At 37.9% G+C, this 21,823-nt stretch overlaps 1 protein-coding gene across 15 annotated transcripts in view; it reads right to left on the reverse strand.

Moving 5' to 3' along the window:
* Positions 1-21,823, reverse strand: part of RUNDC3B (RUN domain containing 3B) — a 156,376-nt gene that overhangs the window by 35,347 nt on the left and 99,206 nt on the right. For 13 of the 15 annotated variants that reach the window (XR_014067453.1, XR_014067451.1, XR_014067450.1 and 10 more), the window contains 2 exons: positions 20,462-20,630; positions 12,620-12,777 (listed from right to left, as the gene is read on the reverse strand). Coding sequence is in view for 12 of the 15 variants with exons in the window: in XM_081536490.1 (XP_081392616.1) it covers positions 12,620-12,777; positions 20,462-20,630 (327 nt within the window). In the remaining 3 variants the exon portion in view is untranslated. The remainder of the gene's footprint in view (positions 1-12,619; positions 12,778-20,461; positions 20,631-21,823) is intronic. The other 2 variants (XM_081536489.1, XM_081536484.1) reach the window with 1 other exon arrangement.

The following is a 21,823-nucleotide window of genomic DNA, read 5'->3' on the forward strand; positions in this document are numbered from 1 at the left end:
TGCTGAACCTCCAATACTCTGACCACCTGATGCAAAGAGACAATTCATTGGAAAAGACCCTGATGCTGGGAAAGATTGAGGGCAGGAGGAGAAGGGGGCAACAGAGGATGAGATGGTTGGATGTCATCACTGACTCAATGGACGTGAATTTGAGCGAACTCTGGGAGATATTTGAGGACACTGGAGACTAGTGTGCTATATACTTCAGGGGGCTGCAAAGAGTCGGACACAACTTAGCGACTGAACAAAAACAACCAGGAAGAGAGCTATCACTGAAGATACCTAAAAAGAACATGGGCCAGGTGTGTGAGGGGGAGATCAGGGTTGACCATGTCCCACTATCTCTGCATGGTCAAGCAAACATTGTTTACCAAACGTTTTCCTTCTTATCTGAATATAAATTTCATCGCTCCTCTTAGCATTTCCAAACCACTACTCACAACAAATCACCTTCTTTTGTCTTTAGCTGCAAATGGCATTTAAAGCAAGGGTTTCAGCCAGAGTACCCTGGTGTCAAAAATGAAATCACACACTTTTTTTTGCACCCTCAATATTACACTCATTATTCTAAATGAGAGACAAAAAGAAAATTTACAGTTTGGTCTCTTTCCTTCCTTTCAGAGATTAGGCTCTAGTCTACTGTTACTTATAAGCTCTTTTACAAGATGTAGAATCCCATACTCTATATTTTGATAGCAGTGCTCAGTCAATTCAAAGCTATTATTCTGTTCATTTATTTGATTCCTTATCCTGTGACTCCATACTTCAGGGTTATCCTTTCTCCCTCATTTTACTCCTTTCCCCACTCACCTCAGATGCTGTGCTGATGTTCACGATGAAGTTTTACTTTCCTCCTCTAGTTATACATAAGGCATGTAACACTTGGAACTTACTATTTAATATCTGTGACTCCAAGTATTCCTAAGTAACCCCAGAGGTCCATGATATGAGGAAATTTTTAATGTTGATAAGCTAACATATTTGAAGCCGATGTCTACAAGGCAAGTTCTGATGGCAAGTCCAGCAAATGCCCAAAACCCCTGCTGCACACCTTTGCTATTTTCTATGTATTATTTCTTTCCTGATGTACTATAATTCTCAGGATATAGCCCAGTGCTATTTGTGACAGGGCACACTGAGAAAATCTTAGGCTATAATCTTCATGAAGATAAAGGATCTAACCTATCATGAGTAAGGGGCTTCCCTGGTGGCTCACTGGTAAAGAACCCGCCTGCAATGCAAGAGAAGCAGGTTCGATTCTTGGGTCAGGAAGATCTCCTGGAAGAGGACATGGCAACCCACTCCAGTATTGGACTGACTGAAGTGACTGAACACACACACGTGTGCAGCACAAGTACCGTAATTCAGAATTTTACTCAAATGAGCGAATGACTAGGGTAGAGAGACTGAAGTTCCAGACAGGGAAAGCCACCAAACAGGAGGTGTGGATACACTTCTCCTCTTTTCCACTCCTAGGAACATAGGATAAGAGCTACCTCTTTACAGCTGAAACAGGAAGGAAGTGGGTAGGGTATAACCTTTAAAATAATGACACAGCCTGACGACACGACATAAACTGATCAGAACCAAACAGGTCCAAGATGGCAGATGGGTTAACTTCCACGAGACCGTAAGCCTCAATATACGTTCACTGTAACACATATATCAAGCTAAATGACTCACCTTCAGACACCATGACAGTTCCAAGGCCAATCATCAAAGACCAAAAAGTGAGTGGTGGCCCAGTTCCTGGAAATCTCTGCCCTTCCCCTAAATAGTTGGAAGTAATCCTCCCACTTAGCCTATGAAATTACCCAGCGCATAAAATCTGACCACAGCAGTATTACGAGGCTGCTCTTACCTTCTGAGATGGCCCACACTCTGTGGAGTGTGTCTCTAAATAAATCCACTTCTTACCTATCACTCTGTCTTTCACTGAATTCCTTCTGCAACAAAACATCAAGAACGAGAGCTTCATTAGGTCCTGAAAACAGGTGTGTGATCTCAGTTGGAAGACAGTGGGTTTTGGCCAGGTTTCAGTCCTGGCCACATGGGTTAGAGTCCCAAATTGAACAGTTTCACAGCCTCGCTTAGCTACTTTGGAAGAGGAACAGGACCATCACTCAGGCACTATTTGTTACTGTTGGTGTCGGTGACTGCCGACTGCCTAAAGCAAACTCTATGAGGGCAGGGACCCTGTTTTATTCACTCCAGAGTCACTAGCACCTAGAACAGAGCCTGGATCTTCATGGCATTCTCAGTATTTGTCAAATGAATGAATATAAATGCCAGAGAAGTTACAAAAGCAATTTAGTACCAAAATAAGTAATAAGAATTTACTTTTTATTCATTAAAGTTTACCAGAATTGGAAAATGCTTACATAGCATTTTGAAAACCCTAACTTCTTCATAATTTCAATATAAAATTTTCTTTAGTTATGTGTTTTGTTTTTTGTTAAATTTAGACACAGACATGGGATAAAGATCACTTTACAGTTACTCAAAAATTATAAATTATCTACCTATTTTTGTAAATTTTTTGTAAAGTGATTCTTTGTATCACTTTACAGTTATTTCCCCTCGAATAAAACACTTTGAACGAAGAAGCCTAGTAAGGAGCCAGGTATTCAAAAATTATTATCTATCTATGAAGTATCCTTGCCCCAAAAGTTAATCCCAAATCTAACAAGGTCTCTTAAATGCTTTTCAATGTTTACATTTTTAAAAGAAACTGAAGTACAATTGATTTACAATACTCTATTAGTTTCAGGTATACAGCATAGTTATTCATTATTTTTTGAATTATATTCCATCTATAATCATTATAAAGTATTGGCTATATTCCCTGTGCTGTACATTACATCCTTGTATCTTATTTATCCTAGTTGAACTTTAGACCATTACTTGAGAGTATCCTTTGAAAAGAAACATTAATGAGTAATTTAGAACCTCAAAAAACCCTCAAATGCCTCCTTATTTATTTTTCTGGTTGTGTTAGGTTCAAAACCAGGCCCCCTGCACTGGAAACATGGCGTCTTAACCACTGGAACACCAGCAAAGCCCCTGACCTCCTTCTTTATAGCAATTATTTCCTTGTTGTTCTTTGCCGTCCTAACTACTGGAACCGCCAGGGAATTCCCTCAAATGCCTCCTTTTCCCTTTCATTGTAAAATATAAGATAAACTCTGGATCCTTAGAGGAATGGCTGATTCCAGGATCAGAACTATCCAAGATCAGCCTGTGGTATCCTGTACCAGAAAGCAAGAAAGCTAGCAATGACAAATATATCTTGTCAGAAGTACACAGGAATTAACATAAAGGCATTTCCATTAGTAAAGATTGGACAATATGAGCATCAAAAAGAAAAATAAATTTAAGTAATAGAAGGACACTGAATATATGCATTTCTGCTGTAAGCCAGAAACAAAACAAAACAAAACAGTGTCTTCCAATCACACAATGAAAATAACTAGCTTGATGGGGAAAGGGCTTCACTGGTGGCTCAAATGGTAAAGAATCCGCATGCAATGCAGGAGACTTGTGTTCAATCCCTGGGTCAGGAAGGTCCCCTGGAGAAGGGAATGGCTACCCACTCCAGTATTCTTGCCTGGAGAATCTCCATGGACAGAGGAGCCAGGAGGGCTACAGTCCAGGGGGTCACAAAGAGTCGGGTATGACTGAGCAACTTTCACTCACTTATGGGGAGAACAGGGTTATGGGATGACAACTCAAAGCCTATTCAACCTTCTAACTAGACCACTAAGAAAGACTGTGACAATCCTAACTAACTTCAAATTTAGTGTAAAATATTTGTTAAATTCCTATTAATTAAAGAAATATTACAATAACTTTACAATGACAACAGCTTTAACAACGACAAACAAGTAAGAGCTACTTGATGGAAGATGGTCGAGGTTCCTGAGGTTGAGGTTTGCCATGAAGGCAAGGAAAATTCCGCACAAAGCTGCGTTACTACAGGACAATCATCTCCAAGTCCTAGCTCAACTGAGCTAGAGGAAAGCAGGGTGAGAATGTCTTATGTACAGGGAGAGAGCACCATCTATTGGTGGCCTGAAGCATTTGCCTGTAATCAGTTCAGTTCAGTCACCCAGTCATGTCGGACTCTTTGGGACCTCATGGACTGTAGCACGCCAGGCTTCCCTGTCCATCATCAACTCCCAGAGTTTACTTAAACTCATGTCCATTGAGTCGGTGATGCCATCCATCCATCTCGTCCTCTGTCATCCCCTTCTCCTCCTGCCTTCAGTCTTTGCCAGCAACGGGGTCTTTTCCAATCAGTCAGTTCTTCCTATCAGGTGGCCAAAGTATTGGAATTTCAGCTTCAGCATCAGTACTTCCAATGAATATTCAGCACTGATTTCCTTTAGGATGGACTGGTTGGACCTCCTTGCAGTCCAAGGGGCTCTCAAGAGTCTTCTCCAACACCACAGTTCAAAGGCATCAATTCTATGGCGCTCAGTTTTCTTTATAGTCCAACTCTCACATCCATACATGACTACTGTAAAAAACCATAGCTTTGACTAGACGGACCTTTGTTGGCAAAGTGATGTCTCTGCTTTTTAATATGCTGTCTAGGTTGGTCATAACTTTTCTTCCAAGGAGCAAGCGTCTTTTAATTTCATGGCTGCAGTCACCATCTGCAGTGATTTTGGAGCCCCTCCAAATAAAGTCTGTCACTTTTTCCATTGTTTCCCCATCTATTTGCCAAGAAGTGATGGGACCAGATGCCATGATCTTAGTTTTCTGAACGTTGAGCTTTAGGCCAATTTTTTCACTCTCTTCTTTCACTTTCATCAAAGAGGCTCTTTTAGTTCTTCGCTTTCTGACATAAGGGTGGTGTCATCTGCATATCTGATGTTATTGATATTTCTCCCAGCAATCTTGATTCCAGCTTGTGCTTCATCCAGCCCAGCATTTCTCTTGATGTACTCTGCAAATACATTAAATAAGCACAGTGACAATATACAGCCTTGACATACGCCTTTCCCAATTTGGAACAAGTCTGTTGTGCCATGTCTACTTCTAACCGTTGCTTCATACCTGCATATAGGTTTTTCAAGAGGCAGGTCAGGTGGTCTGGTAGTCCCATCTCTTTCAGAATTTTCCACAGTTTGTGGTGATCCAGACAGTCAAAAGCTTTGGCATAGACAATAAAGCAGAAATAGATGTTTTTCTGGAACTCTCTTGCTTTTTCAATAATCCAACAGTTGTGGGCAACTTGATCCCCGGTTCCTCTGCCTTTTCTAAAACCAGCTTGATATCTGAAGTTCACTGTTCACATACTGTTGAAGCTTGGAGAATTTTGAGCATTACTTTACTAGCGTGTGAGATGAGTACAATTGTGTGGTAGTTTGAGCATTCTTTGGCATTGCCTTTCTTTGGGATTGGAATGAAAACTGACCTTTTCCAGTCCTGTGGCCACTGCTGAGTTTTCCAAATTTGCTGGCATACTGAGTTCAGCACTTTCACAGTATCATTTTTCATGATTTGAACTAGCTCAACTGGAATTCCATCACCTCCACTAGCTTTGTTCGTAGTGATGCTTCCTAAGGCCCACTTGACTTCACATTCCAGGATGTCTGGCTCTAGGTGAGTGATCATACCATCGTGATTATCTTGGTCATGAAGATCTTTTTTGTATAGTTCTTCTGTATATTCTTGCCACCTCTTCTTAATATCTTCTGCTTCTGTTAGGTCCATACCATTTCTGTCTGTTATCGAGCCCATCTTTGCATGAAATGTTCCCTTGGTATCTCTGATTTTCTTGAGATCTCTAGTCTTTCCCAATCTGTTGTTTTCCTCTATTTCTTTGCATTGATCGCTGAGGAAGGCTTTCTTATCTCTTCTTGCTATTCTTTGGAACTCTGCATTCAGATAGATTTATCTTTCCTTTTCTCCTTTGCTTTTCACTTCTCTTCTTTTCACAGCTATTTGTAAGGCCTCCTCAGACAGCCATTTTGGTTTTTTGCATTTCTTTTTCTTGGAGATGGTCTTGATCCCTGTCTCCTGTATAATGTCACAAACCTCCGTCCATAGTTCATCAGGAACTCCACCAGATCTAATCTCTTGAATCTATTTCTCACTTCCACTGTATAATCATAAGGGATCTGATTTAGGTCATATCTGAATGGTCTAGTGGTTTGCCCTACTTTCTTCAATTTAAGTCTGAATTTGGCAATAAGGAGCTCATGATCTGAGCCACAGTCTGCTCCCAGTCTTGTTTTTGCTGACTGTATAGAGCTTCTCCATTTTTGGCTGCAAAGAATATAATCAATCTGATTTTGGTATTGACCATTTGGTGATGTCCATGTGTAGAATCTTCTCTTGTGTTGTTGGAAGAGGGTGTTTGCTATGACCAGTGCATTCTCTTGGCAAAACTCTTTGCCCTGCTTCATTCTGTACTCCAAGGCCAAATTTTGCTGTTACTCCAGGTGTTTCTTGACTTCCTACTTTTGCATTCCAGTCCCCTACAATGAAAAGGACATCTTTTTGGGGTGTTATGTCAGGAGCAGCGGCTGCACTTTTCTGGAGCATCCGTGAGTAGATACCCCATGTCCAAGGTCAGAGAAACCCCAGCAAGATAGTAGGTGCTAGAGCTGCTGTGAGGAGATACCCCATGTCCAAGGGCAAAGGAGGAGCCCCAGTAAGACGGGGCAAATCTGCATTTAAAATCAAACCCCATACTGGCCAGAGATGCTCAGAGGGCTCAAACAAACCTTGTGCACACCAGGACCCAGGGACTCCACAGAAACTGAGACAGAACTGTGTTTGAGCATTTCCTGTGGAGGTAGTCAGCAGTGGACTGCCACAGGGACAGGGGCTCTGGGTGCAGCAGACTTGGGTATGGCATAAGCCCTCTTAGAGGAGGTTGACATTAACCCTACCATAGAGCTGCCAGAACTTACACAGCACTGGGAAATAGATTCTTGGAGGGCACAACAGAACCCTGTCTGTACCAGGACCCAGGAGAAAGGACCAGTGACCCCACAAGAGACTGACCCAGACTTTCCCAGGAGTGTCCAGGGGTCTCCAGCAGAGGTGTGAGTCGGTGGTGGCCTGCTGCAGGGTTGGGGGCACTGGGTGTAGCAGTACATGCATGGGATCTCTTGAAGGAGGTCACCATTATCTTCATTACTTCCACCATAGTTTGGCCTCAGGTAAATAGCAGGGAGGGAACACAGCTCCACCCATCAACAGAAAATTGGATTAAAGATTTACGGAGCATGGCCCCACCTATCAGAACAAGACCCAGTTTCCCCCTCAGTCTCTCCCATCAGGAAGCTTCCATAAAGCCTCTTATCCTTCTCCATCAGAGGGCAGACAGACTGAAAACCACAATCACAGAAAACTAACCAATCTGATCACATGGACCACAGCCTTGTCTAACTCAATGAAACTATGAGCCATGCCGTGTAGGGCCACCCAAGACGGATGGGTCATGGTGGAGAGTTTTGACAAAAAGTGGTCCACTGGAGAAGGCAATAGCAAACCACTTCAGTATTCTTGCCTTGAGAACCCCATGAACAGTATGAAAAGGCAAAAAGATAGGACACTGAAAGATGAACTCCCAAGGTCGGTAGGTACCCAATATGCTACTGGAGATCAGAGAAGAAATAACTCCAGAAAGAATGAAGGGATGGAGCCAAAGCAAAAACATCCAGTTGTGGATGTGACTGGTGATGGAAGTAAAGTCCAATGCTGTAAAGAGTAATACTGCATAGGAATCTGGAATGTTAGGTCCATGAATCAAGGCAAATTGGAAGTGATCAAACAAGAGATGGCAAGAGTGAACGTCAACATTTTAGGAATCAATGAACTAAAATGGACTGGAATGGGTAAATTTAACTCAGATGACCATTGTATCTACTACCATGGGCAGGAATCCCTTAGAAGAGAGAGAGTAGCCCTCTTAGTCAACAAGAGAGTCTGAAATGCAGTACTTGGATGCGATATCAAAAACGACAGAATGATCTCTGTTCGTTTCCAAGGCAAACCATTCAATATCACAGTAATCCAAGTCTATGCCCCGACCAGTAACGCTGAAGAAGCTAAAGTTGAATGGTTCTATGAAGAAAGTCCCACAGAAATGGTTTTATCTAACAATCTGGTACCTGGCCTTTTTCTCTTCTGGATGCATTTTCTTGACTTTTCTATTCTTATATGGATAATAGAGTATGTAATATATGTCAGCCTAATTGTAATTTGATATTTTAATAGCTGTTACCTGCCAAAAATACATATGACCAGGAACTGCCATGATTTTCCCATTTTTAACTGGGCTATGATGACATCATTGCACTCTGTTAGAATCCACACCAGTCATCCTAAAAGTTGTGAGCCAGGGTGCCACAGCATCAATAACTTCTGGTTTTCAGGCCAACAGATCACACCATCACTACTCACCATGTACTACACCAAACTGGCTGTTGAACTGTAACAGTGGCCTAGTTTTAGCAATGCATGATTCTTCACTCTGCTAGTCAAGACTCTTCACTCCCTTCTCTAGGGAGCCCTCTAAAACATTTTACTATTCCTATTTTTCAAATCACGAATAGAAAAATTTCATCAACTAGAAAAAAATCATTATACATTTTATCGATAATAATCAAGATGAGGTGTTTAGCTCTTGTATCCTGTTCTGAGACTGTCTGTTCTCAAAGTCTACAATGAGTGTTTCACAAAGAACCACTTGTACAGCAGAACATCTCTCTGAATGCCTATCACAGATCTATAATATTATCATAAATATTCATCCAACTACCACTGAGCCTGCCTGCCAACGCAGGAGACTTTAGAGATGCAGGTTCAATCCCTGGGCCGGGAAGATCCCCTGGAGGAGGGCACGGCAACCCATCCAGTATTTCTGCCTGGAGAATCCCCTTGGACAGAGGAGTCGAATAGGCTACAGCCCACAGGGTCGCAAAGAGTCAGACAAGACTGAAGTGACTTAGCATAGCATAGCACACCATTTAGAAACTCAATCTCAAAAGTGAATTCCTTGATACTCAGGGATAATACAATCAAGCCCAAACTCACTGTCTGACCTGTACCATTTAGGCATATTAAGGTAAAACATTTTAAACTCAATATTCATCTGAGTGAATATATTAAGGAGATCTTAAGGTTTCTACAAGTCAAAACAGACTAATAATCTTGATTACCTTCTTTGTCCTAACAGTGTTAAACATGTTATGACTTAATACTTATAATAACCCACAACACAAATATTATCTCCATGTTACAAATAAGGCAACAGAGGCTCCAAGAAAATAATTCAACTGAGATTGAGCTCATAATAGGCAAGAACAGAGCCAGTATCTGAGCACAGTCCTGATCGGCGATGAAGCTGTGGAATGCTCCTCTATCATATCATCTACCGCCCAAACTACACAATGTTCAGATTTCACGAGTATTTAAAGACATCATTAAAGCATATTTTAACAGTAATTAAAAAACACATCTAACCTTTGAGAAATATATAAAAAGTCAAGTGGCAAATTATCTTAATCACCCAGGAAAAGATAATCAACATAATGCAGAAGCAAATATTTCATACTTCATATTCCATTTAATGCTCCTCTTCTAACCTTTTCCTTTATATGTAAAACTTCGGCTGCAGACCTTCCTGTTGAAAAAAATCTCAATGACATAGGGAGGAAAAAATGTCCACTCTCTCCCTACAGCTTCAAAAATGCCCAGAGATTATCTGTACCTTAAATGTGATTCTGATAACACAGCAAATTGTAAACATTCTAGAAGACACCTTACTCTTCTATTAAGTGTCCCTGTAATGCTTTCTGTATAAAAGGATCTTGTAAGGCACCCATTTACAACCCATCCAGAGACTACAACCATGTTATGTGAAAATAAATCTTTAATCTCTAAATTCAATCATCTAACTCTCATCAATGACTTTACTTTTTTTTTTGCTCTAGTAACTTAAAGAGATTAACTAGATTAATCTAGTAACTTAAAGAGATTAAAACTTAAATTGATTAGTAATTGATTAGTATTGAGATTAGTAACTTAAAGAGATTAAAAACAATTGTAAGGTTTCTTTGCAAAATGAGAAAGATCAAGGATACTTCTATCATAGTAATAAGATAAAATCTAACTCACAAATTCTTTTTTAAACTAAAAAGTTTGAGACTTCCTTTAAATTATCAGAAGTAAAATAAACATGATGCATTCAAATGTAATTCTTCAAATGGAAATATCTGTGTGATGAAATAAAAACTGATTACATAATTACTTTTAAGTTAAAAGCATTTAGACAAACTACCAGTATTATTTGCAAAAGAAAAATTACTTTCTTAATCTTTTAATTGTAAAGAAATAACCAGAAATCTCTATTGTTTACTTCATAATATTTTTCTCCCTGCTTATAGTAGTGAGGGACACTACAGGATTAGTAGTACTAATGTGCTCCTCAGTAAGAGAGACCCCATAGGACACACTTTCTTTAAAATATTTTTAAAAATCTTAAGAGACAATAAGTGAACGTAATTCTTCTTATCAAGATACAAATTCCTAGAAAACACTAAATTTTTATGTTCCTTAATTAAACTATTTTACTTATAAAAATCATTTAATTTTCTTAGTTGCAAAGTATCTCCATGCAAATTGTGTTAATTACAGAAGGAACAGCACTAACTATACAGAAGAGAAAAACATCTTAACCAAATGATTAAAATTAACATCACTAATAAAAGGCCACAGACTTCATGGACCTCTGGAGTGACACCCCGAGAACACATTGCTTGCTCACTATTCCAGCCCCAAGTGGATGAGCTCATTGTAATTACAAGGAAAAGCAAACAAACTCAAACTGAGGGACAGTCGATAGAATTTCTAGCTTGTGTTCTCAGAAATACCAACCTCAATTGAGATAACCACTCAAATGCTAACGTTAAAAGTAACTGAAGATACTGAGCGTCAATGCAAAATGTGATTCTGGATTAGATTCTGTACCAAAAAAAATAAAAGCAATATGAAACATTGCTTGGAAAACTGATGAACTGAAATATGAGATATGGGTAAAATGGAAGTATTTTATTGATTTAAATTGCTTAAAATGAGAGCTGAACTGTGAGTGTTTAGGATAATGTTATTGTTCTTAGGAAAAACACACTGAAGTACTATGGGGTATGCAACCTTTCAGGTAGTTCAAAAAATAACATGTCTATATATACAAGGAGGAGAGAATTATGACATGTGGAAAACGCTGAAAATTGATGAATCTAGGAAAGAGCATATAGAAATTATTTTGTACTATCTTTGTAACCTTTCTGAAAGTTTGAAATTATTTCCACTGCTATGCATACACACTGAGGAAACCAGAATTGAAAGAGACACATGTACCCCAATGTTCATCACAGCACTGTTTACAATAGCCAGGACATGGAAGCAACTTAGATGTCCATCAGCAGACGAATGGATAAGAAAGTTGTGGTACATATACAGAATGGAATATTACTCAGCCATTAAAAAGAATGCATTTGAATCAGTTCTAATGAGGTGGATGAAACTGGAGCCTATTATACAGAGTGAAGTAAGTCAGAAAGAAAAATACCAATACCGTACATTAAAGTAGATATATGAACTTTAGAAAGATGGTAATGACGACCCTATATATGAGACAGCAAAAGAGACACAGGTATAAAGAACAGACTTTTGGACTCTGTGGGAGAAGGGGAGTGTGGGATGACTTGAAAGAATAGCATTGAAACATGCATATTACCATATGTGAAACAGATGACCAGTCCGAGTTCGATGCATGAAACAGGGCCCTCAAAGCCAGTGCACTGGGACAACCCAGAGGGATGGGATGGGGAGAGAGGTGGGAGGGGGGATCAGGACGGGGGACACACGTACACCCGGGGTTGATTCATGTCAATGCATGACAAAAAGCACCACAATATTGTGAAGTAATTCGTCTCCAATTAAAATAAATTAATTTAAAAAAAAAAGAAAATAAATTTAAAACCAGCCTTAACATTAAGTAAATATTAACATGAGAAGGTTTCACTATAAACAACTAATTGATAAAATTGTTTGACAAAATGGTATGGCTAGTACAAGTGCTTTAAACAGTGATAAGGAGCTGTGCCAGATTGTAGATCAATACACAGTTTTCTTCAACAACAAAAAACTCTTGCTATGAAAAAAAAAATGTCAGCTCTACTAAACTGCACTCAGTGACATTCTGGCACAACCTGTTAACAAAAAGTTTATCTAGTGGCACTGTACGTTCAATAGTACAGTGTACTTTGAATGGATGATCTTATATGCCATCTTTTTGCAATCACTAAAACCTTAAAATTATGCATATGCATTTGGAATAACACACACCACATTATCGCAGTTAACTCTGGGTAACACAACCGAAGGTGCTTTTATCTTCTTCCCATATTTTGGAATGTTTCTACAGTGAACATGGATTAGTTTTACAAGAAAAAAGGAAACTTTTTAAAAAGACTAAGTGAACAAGAACTAAATAGCAGGCAATCAGATTTCTTGGAGCTTGAATCCTATGCCAAACATGACATTTTTCTTAACTTTACATACTGCCGAAATTTCTCCAAAAGGACTCACTTACAGCTGATCTTGAAGCTCCACAATTATATATTCTAATTGTTCCTTCTCCAGTTTATGAGCCAGGTCAGAATCTTCAATCCTCTGTAGTAGTATTTTATTCTGAGCAACAGATTCAGACAGCTGGTTCTCTCGAAGTTGTAAGAGTTCTTCAAGATAACCCTGGAAATAACAAGGGCAAAATTCTAATATGTATCTTGAAGATAAATGCTGAGTAGATTAAATGTTATTCTTAGCTATGTTGTAATGAAATAATTTCAAAGTATCACTGAAGAAATGGTAAATAAAACTGTTTTAACTGAATTAAAAATTTAACATATGTTCTCCATTATTTACAGTTCTCTAAAGTTCAATAAAGTATGTTTATAATTTAACATAAAACTGAGTTAAAATATTATAATTTCTAAGCTCTGCAACAGTGATAAACATTCTAAATGCCTTCAGGCTTCAAAACAGACCTAATTATAGAATGAGTAATTAAAAATCTGCCTCTCCGTGATTATTTTTCAAAAATGGTTATTAATATTTTAGCGTTAGCATATTACAGGAAAGCAATATAATGTCTAGGTTAGGCCTACAGGGTAAGGGACTTTCTCATGTCATATTCCAGTTCTACTACTTATAAACTAAGTGTCCTTGGGTAAATTATTTAATCTCTCTGGATCTTTTTTTCATCATCTAAAAATATGGGAATAAAAAGGGTATCTAGCTGGGAAGATTACATGAAAGGTAAAGTGTTTAGAATACTATTAATATCTGGTACCCTGTATGCAATGTATAATTCATGGCTATAATTATTAACAGACACCTAAAGACAGATCTTCTCTTATCTTTTAACTCATTTATTGTTTCTTTGTTCCTTTGCTCTGCTTTCTAGTAGTGTTCGTTTAATTTATTCTCCAAATCCTTATACTAAATTTCTGAACTCAGGAAATCTTATTTTTAATTTCCAATTTTTTTTTCATGTTTTCTGCTGTTCCCTTCTCAAGGCATTCTATAACTTTTAGATACAGTGTGCTTTCTTCTTAGGATATTCATTAGACTCTTTTTTTTTCTTAGAGTATTCTTCTATTCCATTTCTTATCCTTTTCATGTGCTTAACATTAGAAAACTACTTTAGCTATTCTGGCTTCACAGTATGTATTAATAGCAACTAGTACTGTTCCTGTCACTGAGCTTCTTTTTCAGATGTTTTTCCTGCCAATTCTCAAATATTTGGTTTTCTCCATAATAAAATCTCAAAAATTAAAAATAAATTTAATTTTTACAAATGAAACTGTTATGTGTACACAGCTTAGTTTAAGCTATGCATGATTATTTGTAAACATCAGTAATTAAACACAAATTAACATTAACTAACATTAATTATCCCATTAACATTAATTAAACACAAATTCCCAGCACATGGATTCACTGCCAGTACTTTCAGAGTCACATGATATCTTTCTGATCACATCCCCTGTTCTCTGCAGAGACGACAACATCCTGAGATTTGTGTTTATTACTTGCTTTTCCTTCCAGCATCACCACAAATGTGTGTCTTCTTAGACAATATACTGTTTAGTTTGGCTGAGTTTTATCCATATTCTTTTGCAACTTGCTTTTTCATTTAGTGATGAGTCTCACTACAGTTGGTGCATTGACTCTCAACAGCGCATAGTATTCTGTTGTATGAATACTGCAGCTTATTTACTCACTCTATCAATGGCCATTTAGATTATTTTACATATTTCTTAATATAAACAATATCACTGTGAACAGTCAGTTACATGATACCTGGTACAGACATCTGAGGGTTTCTAGGAGACATGAGTAGGAGGAGAGCTGCTGGGTCATAGGCCATAGATATCTGCGCACTTACTAGATAATGCTGAACTGTTTATACCACAGGTTTTAACACTAATCATATCCCATTTTAATTCATGTGGCTGTATATTAGTAGCAAAGTTATACTGAATTCATAAAATTAATTGGAAAATATTCCTTCTTTTCCTATTCTCAAGAACAGCCAGTAGAAAATAGGAATTCAAATGCCTCTTGAACATTTGGTACCATCTACCTCAAAAACCAAACAGGTCTGGTGATTTGAGGGGAAGGAACAGATTTTAAACTACTTGTTTAATTTCTTCAGTGATTATAGGTCTGTAAGTTTTGAGAAGCAGTATTTATAAAAACTCATCATCTAAGTTTTCTAAGGTACTGACATAAAATTGATAAAATATTAATAATTACGGGAGGGGTCTCCCCAGCATTTATAGTTATACTGTCTATTCTCTTTTAATTCTTAAAATCGTCTATCTGTGCCTCAATTCTCTTAAATTTAGTTATGGTTGATTTTGACTATTTAATTGGCTTGTACAGATAATCAGCTTTTGGTTTTACTGCTTACGTATCTCTGTTTATTTCATTAATACCTGCTCTTATTTTTATTATTTTGAACTGGTTTGTTGTTTTTATTTACTTCTTGGATGCTTAGCTCTTAAATTTTCATTCTTTTCCAGGATAAGTAATTCTCCAAGTACTGCACAAGTTGCAACTTAGTACTATCAGTGTGCACTGTTTTCATTCCTGTTCCTTTCTAAGTATTTTCTCATTTCTTTTTGACCTATAATTTAGAAGACTTTTTTTTTTTAAATCCCCATTAAGTGTACTTCAGGTGGTGGTAACATTTTCCTATTGAATCTAATTTTATTGTATTGTGGTCACTATCGTATCATTTTTTGTATTTGCTTTGTGACCTAGTATAGCCCATAAAAAATGGAATAGTTGTCCCATGTATGCTTTAAAAGAATGTGTATTCTAATTGTTAGCATTTACCGTATTTTTAAAAAATAATTTTATTTATTTTTGGCTGGGCTGAGTCTACACTGCTGCGTGGGCTGTTCTCTAGGTGCAGAATGTGGGGCTACTCTCCAGCTGTGGTGCATGGGCTTCTCACCAGAAGGTGTAATGGCTTCTCTTGTTGAGGAGCACGGTCTCTAGGGTGCGCGGGTTTCAGTAGTTACCACCCAGGCTCTAGAGCACAGACTTAATAGTTGAGGTACACAGACTCAGTTGCTCTGAGGCATGTGGGATCTTCCCAGATCAGGGATTGAATCCAGGTCTTCTGCACTGGCAGTCCACTAATAAAAATGGTAAATAATGCATTCATTGACCAGCAGGTGGATTCTTTACCACTGAGCCACCCGAGAAGTCCCTACCATAATTTACATCAAGCTTACTAGTTGCGTTGCTCAAGTTCATTACATCCTTACCAATTTTTTGTCTGTTTAATCTGTAATTATTGGCATGTTAAAATTTCCTACTATGACTATGGATTTATTCACTTCTCCTAGATATTCTATTAATTTCTATTTAATATTTTTCATGGCTGAATTTTTAAATGCATGTAAGTTCAGTACTGTTATAGATTGCTGGTGACTTCTTCTCTTTTAAAAAGGCAGTATCTTTCTTTAGTCTTAATAATACTTTTTGTCTTGATGTCTAGTGTGAATTATACTGATATAGAATTATTTTGGTTACTATCTGCCTGCTCTATTTTATCCTCCTAGTTTCAACGTTTTTTGAGTCACTATTTTATGCATGCCTTTTACAGACAGACAGCATGTCACTAAAACTTATGATTAAAAAAATAAATTTAAGGCAAAACCCACTACAATATTGTAATTAGCCTCTAATTAAAATACATAAATTTAATAAAATAAATAAAAACAAAAAAATAAATTAAAGACTGTGTCTTTTTTCCTTTCCTTTCTAAATTATTATTATTTTTTGGCTTCTCCATTTTAGCTTGTGGGATCTTAGTTGCCTGACCAGTGGCTGAACCAGGGCCTTGGGCAGTGAGAGCACAGAGTCTTAACCACTGGACCACCAGGCATTCTCAAGAGTTTGTCTTAACTGGCAAGCTTATACCTTTTACTTTTATGGCGATGCTGACTCTTGGTTGTATTGAGATTTCTGTTATTCTGTGCTTTTTAAAATACTATCTTCATTTTTTCTCATTTGCTCTTTTCTATTGTAATAATCACATTTGCTTTATTTCTTCTCTTTCTTATTATCAGTTTAAAAGCTAAATATTCTATTTCTTTAACTGAAATTTTGGAAATAGGCATTTACCTTAAAAAGAGTGTCTATACTCCTTTTACACTACACTACTTATAATACATAGATCCTAAGAGGCTTTAACTTCAATCACTCTCTCTCACCCTTTCTGATACTATTAGATAGTGTTTAGTTCCATTTCACTTCCCAGGGAGGGCTGAGGCCAGACCTAATTGCTGAGCTTCCGATATTTTGTAATTCAGTTGTTAAAACACTGCTATTATTAACAATTAAGTTATATACACTTAGCTAAGTAAATTGTGTTAAAAAACAAGGATTAAGTAAACTGTATTTAAAAACAACTACTCAAAACAACTACTACTTAAAGTAACTACTACTCAAATAGTAGTAGTTGAGTAGAAATAGCTACTCAAAATCCATCACTTTCCAAGTATTTTACAATAGTATACTATTGCTGTCTGTGCTCTTCAAGTCACAGTCACTGTATTTCTCCGGGAGAAAAACTATATAATTGTGTGCTACTGTGCATCTCTCCCTTATCTTGCATTCAGTAACATCAAACAGGTAGTTTTAAGTTGGCCATGACGGGAGTATTTATCCCAGAGAAATCAGCAAATGAAAGCAAATCAGAGCTCATCTACTTCCTCTGCAAAACCAGTTAGTAAGCATATTCCAAAACACCACTGCCACCCCATACTGGCATTAACACTGCTGCTGCTATCTCATGTAGTCAAGGTTTACCAATTTCTGTGCTTACTCTGCCACTGTGCATCTCATTCCTGTCTTCGAGGTTCAGTTTCCAACTTGAATGATAGTGGGCCTAGATTTGCTGTGCCCTGTTGGTATTAAAACACAGGTACCTAGGTTAAGGGAATGGCCCCTCACCCCCACCCCAGGAGTCTGCAACGGCTTTAACTCATTTCACCCCACTTGTTTTTATGCCCTTCCTTGTTTATACAGTCCTTCAGTTGAATTCAGTCGCTCAGTCATGTCCAAGTCTTTGTGACCCCATGGACTGCAGCACATCAGGCTTCCCTGTCCAGCACCACCAATTCCTGGAGCTTATTCAAACTCATGTCCATTGAGTCGATGATGCCATCCAACCATCTTGTCCTCTGTCGTCCCCTTCTCCTCCTGCCTTCAATCTTTCCCAGCATCAGGGTCTTTTCCAAGGAGTCAGTTCTTCCCATCAGGTGGCCAAAGTATTGGAATTTCAGCTTCAGCATCAGTCCTTCCAATGAATATTCAGGACTGATTTCCTTTAGGATGGACTGGTTGGATCTCCCTGCTGTCCAAGGGACTCTCAAGAGTCTTCTCCCACACTACAGTTCAAAAGCATCATTCTTTGGCACTCAGCTTTCTTTACAGTCCAACTCTCGCATCCATACATAACTATTGGAAAAAGCATAGCTTTGCTAGTCAGACCTTTGTTGGCAAAGTAATGTCTCTGCTTTTTATATGCTGTCTAGGTTGGTCACAACTTTTCTTCCAAGGAGCAAGCATCTTTTAATTTCATGGCTGCAGTCACCATCTGCAGTGATTTTGGAGCCCAGAAAAATAAAGTCTGTCACTGTCTGCATTGTTTCCCCATCTATTTGCCATGAAGTGATGGAACCGGATGCCATAATCTTAGTTTTCTGAATGTTGAGTTTTAAGTCAACTTTTTCACTCTCCTCTTTCACTTTCATTAAGAGGCTCTTTAGTTGTTCTTCACTTTCTGCCATAAGGGTGGTGTCATCTGCATATCTGAGGTTATTGATATTTCTCCCGGCAACCTTGATTCCAGCTTGTGCTTCATCCAGCCCAGCGTTTCTCATGATGTACTCTGCATATAAGTTAAATAAGCACGGTGACAATATACAGCCTTGACGTGCTCCTTTCCTGATTTGGAATCAGTCTCTTGTTCCATGTCCAGTTCTAACCGTTGCTTCTTGACCTGCATGCAGATTTCTCAGGAGGCAGGTCAGGTGGTCTGGTATTCCCATCTCTTTCAGAATTTTCCACAGTTTGTTGTGATCCACACAGTCAAATGCTTTGGTGTAGTCAATAAAGCAGAAGTGGATGTTTTTCTGGAATTCTCTTGCTTTTCTGATGGTCCAACCGATGTTGGCAATTTGATCTCTGGTTCCTCTGCCTTTTCTAAATCCAGCTTGAACATCTGGAAGTTCATGGTTCACATACTGTTGAAGCCTGGCTTGGAGAATTTTGAGCATTACTTTGCTAGTGTATGAGATGAGTACAATTGTGCAGTAGTTTGAGCATTCTCTGGCATTGCCCTTCTTGGGGATTGGAATGAAAACTGACGTTTTCTAGTCCTGTGGCTACTGCTGAGTTTTGCAAATTTGCTGGCATATTGAGTGCAGCACTTTCACAACATCATCTTTTAGGTTTTGAAATAGCTCAACTGGAATTCCATCACATCCACTAGCTTTGTTTGTAGTGATGCTTCCTAAGGCCCACTTGACTTCACATTCCAGGATGTCTGGCTCTAAGTGAGTGATCACACCATCGTGGTTATCTGGGTCATGAAGACCTTTTTTGTATTGTTCTTCTGTATATTCTTGCCACCTCTTCTTAATATCTTCTGCTTCTGTTAGGTCTATACCATTTCTGTCCTTTATTGAGCCTATCTTTGCATGAAATATTCCCATGGTATCTCTGATTTTCTTGAAGAGATCTCTAGTCTTTCTCATTCTATTGTTTTCCTCTATTTCTTTGCACTGATAACTGAGGAAGGCTTTCTTATCTCTCCTTGCTATTCTTTGGAACTCTGCATTCAAATGGGTATATCTTTCCGTTTCTCCTTTGCCTTTCACATCTTTTCTTTTCTCAGCTATTTGTAAGGCCTCCTCAAACAACCATTTTGCTTTTTTGCATTTCTTTTTTTGGGGGGACGGTCCTGATCACTGCTTCCTGTACAATGTCCTTAGTGAGCTCTTATTCTCTGAGAGAGAAGTTCTGTATGAAACTGTTTCAAAATTTTATTCTACTTGGCATTTTCAGATTTTTACAGTGTAAAAAAAATGCTTTCAGTTATCTTAGTCTGACTTCTTGCTGTACCTGGTACCGGAATTCTTCTTTCACAACGTATTAAAGCTTTCTCTGTATATCTTAACTAGCAGTTGTTTGTCTAGAGGAAATCTCTTCACATTTGTAAATTTCCTTTGTAACCATTTTCCTCAGTGTATGTTTTATTGTTCTAATATTGCTATTGATAATTCCACTAGGCTTTTCCTAAGTAGCTCATCTATGAATAACAGTAATTTGAAAGGAAGGGAAGAAAGGAAAATAAACAATACATGAAAAGTAAGAGTATGTGATAACTCAAGATGCTACTTTGTATCCCAGTCTGCTATGTACTCCCCTTTGCCTACTATAGTGCTTAACACATAATAGCTGCTAAAATACCTGATTTAACAAAAAGAAGAGAGAGACACATATATGGAATTTCTTAAGCAATCACTATTACTACATTTTCATAAACCAAATAATCTTTTATAAAATCAATCCTAGAAATTAATACCTCAAACATATAAATGAAACTGCATACAGGAAAATAAATGGGTCAGTGTTATATTAAAATATAAAATTAGAAAAAGTTTAGCAAACAAAAGCCTCTCCTAAAATTGGGCCTGATTTTTAATTAAGAGGAGGGCAATCCGAGAACAGAAAGGAAGTAGCAGTAGGTAAATACTTCTGTTTAGCTAAAAGATCTTTTGGTAGTGACAGTCTAAAGGCAGTAACTAGAGTCGAAGTGAAATGATTTCTGATGACTGATACATACCTTCTGTTCCAGGGTGAGCTGATACTTTTGTTTGACTCTCTTACACTTGTTGAACCAACTATTCTCATCCATGATGACTGGAGGCCCGACCTTCTCTGGAGTGCTGCTTTCACTGTCACTGCTTCCCAGGGTCCTCAGCTCTTCCTCATCACTGCTGATACTATCAGAACTGAGAAGATTAACAGTTTTTAAAGAAATAAAGCTCACAGTATGTTCCACTTTGGTTTTTTAGAAACACTTCAGCATTTGCAAGTTTCTGGTAAGTAACCTCCAAAATATTCAGCACTAACTATACAATAATGATGATATTATCATCAGGCCTACAGATGCTACAGAGTTCAAGTGAGGTTGAATATTAACACAGAAAAACTATGAGAATGTCCCGAAGAGAGAGGAAATAACTTCCAAAGAAGAGAGCCAGAAACTCCACATGTGCTGAGAAGAGTTTTCTAGCTGGGCTGTTTTCACTGCCTGTTCAATCTCCATTGTAAGGCAGACAGCCCGTCACCAGTGTGCTGCCAGTGGGGGTATAATGCCAGCACAGTGCTCAAGCTCAGCTCAGCTTTGACTGAGACAAGAAAACAAGAGGGTCAGAAAACCAGTTATACCTAAACACTTTCTACTGGGGGGAAGAAGGAGAGACACAGGTGAAGCAGAGAAAAAAATCCATTGCAATCCATATGTAAAATTCCTTATGACATCAGTATGGTAGAAAACACAGAACAAGGTGGGGAAAAAGTAGGAGAGAAGCTAAATAATGGATAGAAAGGTGTGCTAAGATGATTGTCTAGTTTAGAAGAAAAATACAAATAAAAAAAAGGAAGAAAAATACACTTTAAAAGGAACAGGGAAAATAAAATTTAAAATACAAGCAATGATATTAACATTTAAGAAACAGCATAAAAATAGTCTCTATAACCCTCAAGGTATACAAAAAAATTCTAATATATCAAACAGAGGAACAAAATAAGAAAATACAGTAATTTTAAAACAAAAAATAAGATGGCAGAATAAGCACTAATATAAAAGAAATTACAAAAATCTTAAATAGGTTAAACTCAACAGCCAAGTCAGATGTTCTGGTTCGATTAACGCAAGTAAGTGCCAACAGTAAGCTATCTGTAAAATACACATGAATACAGAAAAATCTAAATTAAAAAGATGAAAACACACCTAGAAAATATGAACCAAAGGAACTCCAGGTCAGAAATTATAATTTTGTAAGTTAATATAGATATAATGGTAGAAAATACAAGGATCAAAGAAAGATATTCTATTTTTTTATCCTCCACAATCAGCGTTTTTATCTGTTGGGTTCCTGAGTGAGGTCCAAGCACATTGCAGACTTGAATTAGAGACTTC

Source organism: Giraffa tippelskirchi, chromosome 10 (assembly GCF_054371585.1).
Source record: "Giraffa tippelskirchi isolate mGirTip1 chromosome 10, T2T-mGirTip1v1.2.pri, whole genome shotgun sequence".
Taxonomy (NCBI): domain Eukaryota; kingdom Metazoa; phylum Chordata; class Mammalia; order Artiodactyla; family Giraffidae; genus Giraffa; species Giraffa tippelskirchi.